The sequence below is a fragment of the Poromitra crassiceps genome (genome assembly GCF_964638095.1).
Source record: "Poromitra crassiceps genome assembly, chromosome: 22".
Taxonomy (NCBI): Eukaryota; Metazoa; Chordata; class Actinopteri; order Beryciformes; family Melamphaidae; genus Poromitra; species Poromitra crassiceps.
This window is the reverse complement of record NC_139647.1, coordinates 21,498,256-21,505,334: the sequence shown is the minus strand read 5'-3', so window position 1 is coordinate 21,505,334 and position 7,079 is coordinate 21,498,256. Positions and strand designations below refer to the sequence as shown.

Sequence of the window (7,079 nt, the reverse complement as noted above, 5' to 3'; positions counted from 1 at the left end):
AATAATTTGAGAGCTTTGGAAAAATACAAGTGTAGGCTATTTTTATTTTTGTTTTATTTATTTGTTTCTAAAGTGGCGTTCATTGTATAGGCTGGAGTTATGTTTTATCTTTCTAATTCATGAGAGAGAGAGAGAGAGAGAGAGAGAGAGAGAGAGAGAGAGAGAGAGAGAGAGAGAGAGAGAGAGAGAGAGAGAGAGAGAGAGAGAGAGAGAGAGAGAGAGAGAGAGAGAGAGAGAGAGAGAGAGAGAGAGAGAGAGAGAGAGAGAGAGAGAGAGAGAGAGAGAGTGAGTTGATGGGGACTCTGCTGGTCTGCTGATTCCAACAAGCGTCTTTTTCTCCAAACATCAGCATCTCCATATGTTCTCTGTCAATTCCTATTTATCTTTACCCTGCTCTACCCTATTATCATATTTTCCTTGACTATACTATTACAATAAAGGCCTGCGCGCCATCAACAGGCCAACAGCCCACAATTTAAAAAAAATCCTTCCAAACGCAGTGGCCGGCCTAGAGTACGATTGTATTAATTTGTAGTGGAGTAAGAATAACCATATTAATGGACAGCTTTATGACTCACTGGACTAAGATTGAAGATTCACTTCAATAGCCACAGTAAGTAATCAGATTACAAACGAGTAATTTGTTTTTGTGCAATGCAGCATGGCAGTCACATCAAAAAAAGACAAAGCTAAACAGTCCAAACAATCTCAAAAATGTAAAGTGCAGTTTAAAGTGACATATGAGCAACAATAGCCAATACACAGTCTTAATTTAAATATAAATATTTCATATAAATAATAATACAAATAAACATTTAATTTAAAATGTATTTTGTTCATGATGGTCAATGCTTATTGTAATTCTTCTTCTCCACATTAGGTTACCTGTATTATTATTATTATTATTATTATTATTATTATTATTATTATTATTATTATTATTATTATTATTATTATTATTATAGTAGTAGTAGTAGTAGTAGTAGTAGTAATAGTAGCAGCAGCAGCAGTAGCCGGCTATAGTATTATTAGTAGTAGTTAGGCTATAGTAGTAGTTAGGTATAGGCTATAGTATTGTAGTAGTATAGGCCAGTGGTGTACCCCTTGAGCCGTTTTTCCATGACAATAGTACCCCTCACTCATGCGTGTTGATGATTACATACAAGTAAATCTATACAAAATATATGTTTCACTGAACTGCCGGTGTTTGGGCTTTTTAGTTGTTGTTTTTTTTGCCATTATCAGTAGCAGAACAGCTGTAGCAGTTGACACTTGCCAGCAGAACTAGTTGCGACACACACATCACATTTTAACAATGGGCTTATGAAATGACTTGGAATATATATTTATGTATTTATCATTTTGGAGGTCAATTGTATTTCCCAATCATTCCAAGTACCCCCTGCAAGCTGCTCAAGTACCCCTAGGGGTACACGTACCCCTGGTTGGGAATCACTGGATAGGCTATAGTAGCCTAGCCGTCTATTAAACCACCATGATGAATTCATATTTTAATTTTATTGGAAATAATAATGTAGAATGTAGCATGCATCGGTTATTTCTGTTTTTTCAAAACCTTCACCTACATTTCTTTCCATTCATTTAGTGAACCGTCTGACATTTCAGGCCGGTATCAATTTCTTTTACAAATTTGAGTTTAAGAGTTTAAACTTTAAATTACTTATAAATTTAGATGATCAAATTTCAAATCATTCATTATCTTAAATTGCAATTATGGCTTTACAATGACAGGCTATTTGGCAGCTCCCGTCTTGGCCGCAGATGAAATGGAAAATGTGCCAATCTTTTCCTCATTGATCACAGACTGCAGGTTAGGCGAGAGTTGCTTTATTCAACTTTATGACAGTCAGCTCAGGAAAACCAATTGTGGAGGGATGGAGCAAAGGTTATCAGCTTCGCTCATGAAACACTGTTTTTCTCAATTTAGGCGTTTTTGTGAGTAAAAAAGTTAATTTAGCCTATATTTTCAGCATAATTTATATGGATATAAATTAGAAATGGTGGTCGTTTGAAACCTAAAATAAACATGTGGACTGCAGCCCTTCAACTCAAAAGAAATACAGTGAAATTGTGAATCACGTCGCCTTGAAAACCTTTTAGAATCCACAATCTCTCCCTGGTGATCAAATGGGCAGCAAGGTGCATTTGCTGGAGCCTTTCAAATGCTAACGTGGCCATATTTCACTCTTACAGCCTTCTCGCATCTCCATAAAATATTACAGCACTCAGTCTGATGACTGGAGCCCGCACGCCGCGTTTCTCACACACTTTCACTGTAATAACGCAGTTTGTCCCCAAACCGCACATTATTTGCCTCGTATAAAAGCAAGCTGTGTGCTTTGAGGGGTTTATACTCTGTAATGGCCGAGGATAATCTGAGCCTGAAGGCCTGTGGGTGTTCATCGGAGTCTTTAATATGGGAAACACAAGACATAATGCTGGGGAGGTTCATTTATATGCCTATATGGAGGGGGGGGGGGGATGTAAAATAACACATTGAAATAACATCTTATCTCAACATCTTCTCAGCCATACCGTGATCAATCACACAATATTGAGCAAATGAAAGAATGTTGAATGATACACGCATAATATATCAACAATATAAAAGTTATCAGAGGCTATCAACAATGTTAAACTGGGCTAGGAAAAAACATCATTGGAGTTAATATCATGTTTTTTTCCGTAGTCCGGCGTGGACTGGTCTGCAGTTCAGTCAAATCGAATCTCCAATCTCCGCCAAATGCAGTAAAAACAAAACCTGTGATGCCCTGTGTGCGCCCCGACCGGCCGCGTCCAGGCTGTCAGCGGCGCTATAATGGTTATAATGTAAATATATCTTTTTTTGTCAGATCTGGAAACAATGATTTCCACAGTGTGAGACGCATCATTAATAGCAGCGCAATAAGATCTTAATAGAGTGTGGCTCCTGCTGCCTTCAGGGCCTCCTCGGAAGCTCCGTCGTTCAACTTGTGGAGTGGTAGTCTAAAATAAAGACTTTTATAGCAGCGTTCCCAAGTGCGTTTGGTCGTGAATATGTATAGCCCAAAATGGATCCTAGCATCCTGCACTAGCTATTTATTTGATGATGGTTGTTTTATTTTAGAAATCACAGGTACAGACTACAGAGCTATTTTGTAGCAGAAAATGTAATTATAGGATTCAAATTAATTTATCACAACATATGGCAGCTCAAATTAAAAGCATAGTGAAAAATAGTATGCTAATTTATAGCCTGTATTGAATACAGACAATAAAATAAAATGCCGCATTTTTTCCAATCAACTCTTTGCATAACGTTGTCACATCTCGGCGACTCGGATAGGCTACCATAAACAAATCCCGTCCTATTTATTTCCTACTTTGTTTCGTCGTCCACGTGCAGCCAAACTCATAACTCCTATATTTCCGACAGCACTTGAAGGGAGCATTCACCCGGCTGGAGACGCAATGTAAGCAGCGGAGTCTCTGTGTCCTCCAATCAGGGAGCCGTCCCGCTCCGCTTTATCCAATGGAAAATACGCGCGTCCAGGTGGCTGCTCTGTTATCAGCGCGTCCCGCTTCACTCCCAGCATAGACCGAGTCAATTTAGGGAAAGAAAGCCGTGCGCCTTTAATGGTCCCCATCAAAACCACTAAAAACATCATCAGATCGCCTGACTTCCGAGAGGACTCCTCTGCCGCACGCATGCAGCCTTCTCCCAGCTGACACACTGACACAAACGGACCTTTTCTTTGGGAGGGGGGTTGATCCAGCTCTCCACTTCCCGAGAGAGAAGTTGAGTTTCCTGCAAGTTTTGTCAACATTATCCCATATCCAGGATACTTTTGTGAAGGCGTCAGAAGCGCATCCCGGTCCGCTCTGCGCCTTATTTTTTTTTTAATTTTTCATTGTCATCATTTTTTCTCTCGTTTTTGTCCACGCGAATCCGGGTGGTTCATGTTCACAAATGTTAGCTGTGGGGCAGATGGAGGCTAACCGGCAGAGTGCGTTCGTGCTGGGCAGCACCCCGCTGGCGGCACTGCACAACATGACCGAGATGAAGACGTCCCTGTTCCCATACGCGCTTCAGCAGGGCCCGGCGGGCTTCAAGGCGCCGCAGCTCTCGCACCTTAACTCTCAATTGAGTCATTTCAACCTCGGCACCCCGCACGGGATCAGCGACATCCTGGGCAGACCCATCACCTCGGCCGGACAGCTGCTCTCTGGCTTCCCCAGGATCAACGGCCTGGCCACCACCGCCGCCGCCGCCGCAGCAGCAGCAGCGGGGATGTACTTCAGCCCGGCGGTGTCACGGTACCCCAAGCCCCTGACGGAGCTGCCGGGGAGGGCGCCCATCTTCTGGCCCGGGGTGATGCAGGGGAATCCCTGGAGGGACCCGCGGCTTCCCTGTGGTGGTAAGTCCGCTTCTTCTCCTCTGTCTGTCTGGGTTTCTGATTCACTATTGCATTGTTGATATTCAGAAATATACTCAGAAATAGCTGCTGTAAGTTTTTTTAATGTGTGCAGCCAGAGTAGGCTATTGCTTTTGTGTAGCCTACTGTTGCAGAGGCCTACTAGCTCTTAAGAAAAACAACTATAGCCTAATCCTGGTAGCCTATGTTTTAGGATAGCCTAGCTAGCCTATACAGACATTACAGCAAAACTATAAACTATCCTCAGGAATATTGTGATGCAAGAGATCAAAAAATGGCTACCATAGCACGATAAGATAGCTTTGAAGTTGTAAAGAACAACAGACACACTAATATTATAGGAATTTTATAGTGATGCCATGCAGAACTTTAAAATAATCATGCCTATAGGTCAGAAAATATAGCCTACAGGAAATCTATAATGACCATTAAGATAAGAAATCCCATAAATAAAGTCAATATAGCCTATAAGCACTGCAGACACACTAATGAATATTATGTTAATATAATATAGGGATTTTCTTTGTTGAGTGACTGATGGATATACAGTATAGGACATATAGCGTCCAGGCTTAACTGTCAACACAAACAGCTGTCTGACCCCCTCTCTCCCTCTTGTATGTGATGCAGCTCAAGCAAACCTCATGCTGGACAAGGACGGCAAGAAGAAACACTCCCGGCCGACGTTTTCGGGACAGCAGATTTTTGCACTGGAGAAAACTTTCGAGCAGACGAAATACCTGGCCGGCCCGGAGAGAGCGCGCCTGGCCTACTCTTTAGGCATGACAGAGAGTCAAGTCAAGGTAAGGAGGACGGACAAGACCTGCTGCTGAGTCAGCTGTTGGAACTTATTAATTAATACTTGGTCGGCTGCACTTTGATTTCTGCACTGTTGGAAATCCCACGTTTGGCTGCGCAGGCAAAAGAAAAAAAAACGCAGGCCTACTCAACAATTGCAATTAAATTTATTTTAGCCAGCACATTAATTCTTTCCATCCCAAGTATTATTATTATTATTATTATTATTATTATTATTATTATTATTATTATTATAATTATTATTATTATTATTATTATCATTATCATTATCATTATCATTATCATTATCATTATCATTATTATTATTATTATAATTATATATTGGGGCTATTTAGACAGAGCTATTCAGTTGGATATGTTTAGCCTGGCCTTTCTGTCGTTTCTCCCGCCTTCCCTCCTTGAACCTGTTGAGCATCCCGGCTGTCCTCTCTCCCTCCTCTGCAGGTGTGGTTCCAGAACAGGAGGACCAAATGGCGGAAGAGGCACGCGGCGGAGATGGCCACGGCCAAGAAGAAGCACGACTCAGAGACGGAGAAGATGAAGGAGAGCTCGGACAACGAGGACGACGACGAGTACAACAAGCCGCTGGACCCCAACTCGGATGACGAGAAAATCACGAGACTGCTCAAAAAGCACAAGGCCACCAACCTCGCCCTCATCAGCCCGTGCAGCAACAGCTCGGACACGTTGTGATGCAGCCCCGGATTTTGGGGTGGCGGTGGGGGGATTTGGGGGCCCAGAGTGTCCCCAGCAAGACTCTTTCTGTCCCTCGTTCCACCTGTCACGACTAACATGCGTCCCCCGTGATCGGATTGTGTTCAGATAGAGAGAGAAAAACGTGTAAACACGCCAAAGACGCACTGAAGATGGACCAAAACGTGCAGAGACGCATTTGGCCACTTTTGAACGTCTCCAATACGCACACATGGAAGTAAAGACCCTTGTCAAAACAGAAACAAAATGGACTGTCTGTCATACCATCATGTGGATGGGAGGGCAAGTTAAGGACAGATTTAATGGACACGAATTGGAGATGGCGTTGTTTTGGCGGGGGAGAGATCCTTTTGAATGTGTGTGTGCAACAACTGGAAACACGTTTTAACAGCAGGTGTAAATGTAAACAGGTCAAATCAGACACACGAAATCCGGATCAGTGTTGGGCTCCAATACTAAAAAAAAAAAGTAATGCAGGCCTAAGACTCATCACACTACTCATGCTAAGCACCAAGAGGAGTAATTTGTGTCTTGTTGAATTATTCTTCTTTATCCCCCATTCAGAAAATGGCAATTAGCATTTTTTTTTATTTTCTTCAAAATCGGAAGAAGTCAATTTCTTCTCCTGTGAATGTTAGGACAGTTGATATTGAATATTCCTGTCTTCATTTGTAGTGGGAATAATCACATGGATAAAGTAAAATCTTCTGCCATTTCAGCCATAGCCAAGCCAAGCCAAGTCCCCCCCCAACTTAAATTTTGATATTTCCAGGAGGTGAAAACAAATTTAAAGCAATGTTTTTTTAAGTGAATTGGTATAGTATCCATATCCATATTATTGAAAGTGAAGTAGTCTAACCTAGTTATTGGTTCCAGCAGCCAACACTGATCCGGAATCAGAGACGCATGTTTGAGCTGCAGGTGTAAACGAGGCCTGTGATGCTTCTAAAGCTCAGTTTAACCAGGGTATCCACTGTCCTAAAAGGCGAGAAAAAGGAGCGAGGAGTGCGTGACTTGTGCTGTAGCCTAAAGATGAAACTGTAAGTGAGATTGTATATATTTTTTACTGAGTAAGTTATGTTGTTCGGCCCGGTGGAGACGAGAAGAGAC

General features: G+C 42.1%; 1 protein-coding gene across 1 annotated transcript; it reads left to right on the top strand.

Moving 5' to 3' along the window:
* Positions 1-3,970: 3,970 nt before the first annotated feature.
* On the top strand, positions 3,971-5,948 carry nkx6.2 (NK6 homeobox 2; the record flags this gene model as incomplete). Its single annotated transcript, XM_083658446.1, has 3 exons — positions 3,971-4,418; positions 5,067-5,239; positions 5,700-5,948. The coding sequence occupies 3 exons, from the start codon at positions 3,971-3,973 to the stop codon at positions 5,946-5,948; spliced, it is 870 nt and encodes a 289-aa protein (XP_083514572.1).
* Between the last annotated feature and the right edge of the window lie 1,131 nt (positions 5,949-7,079).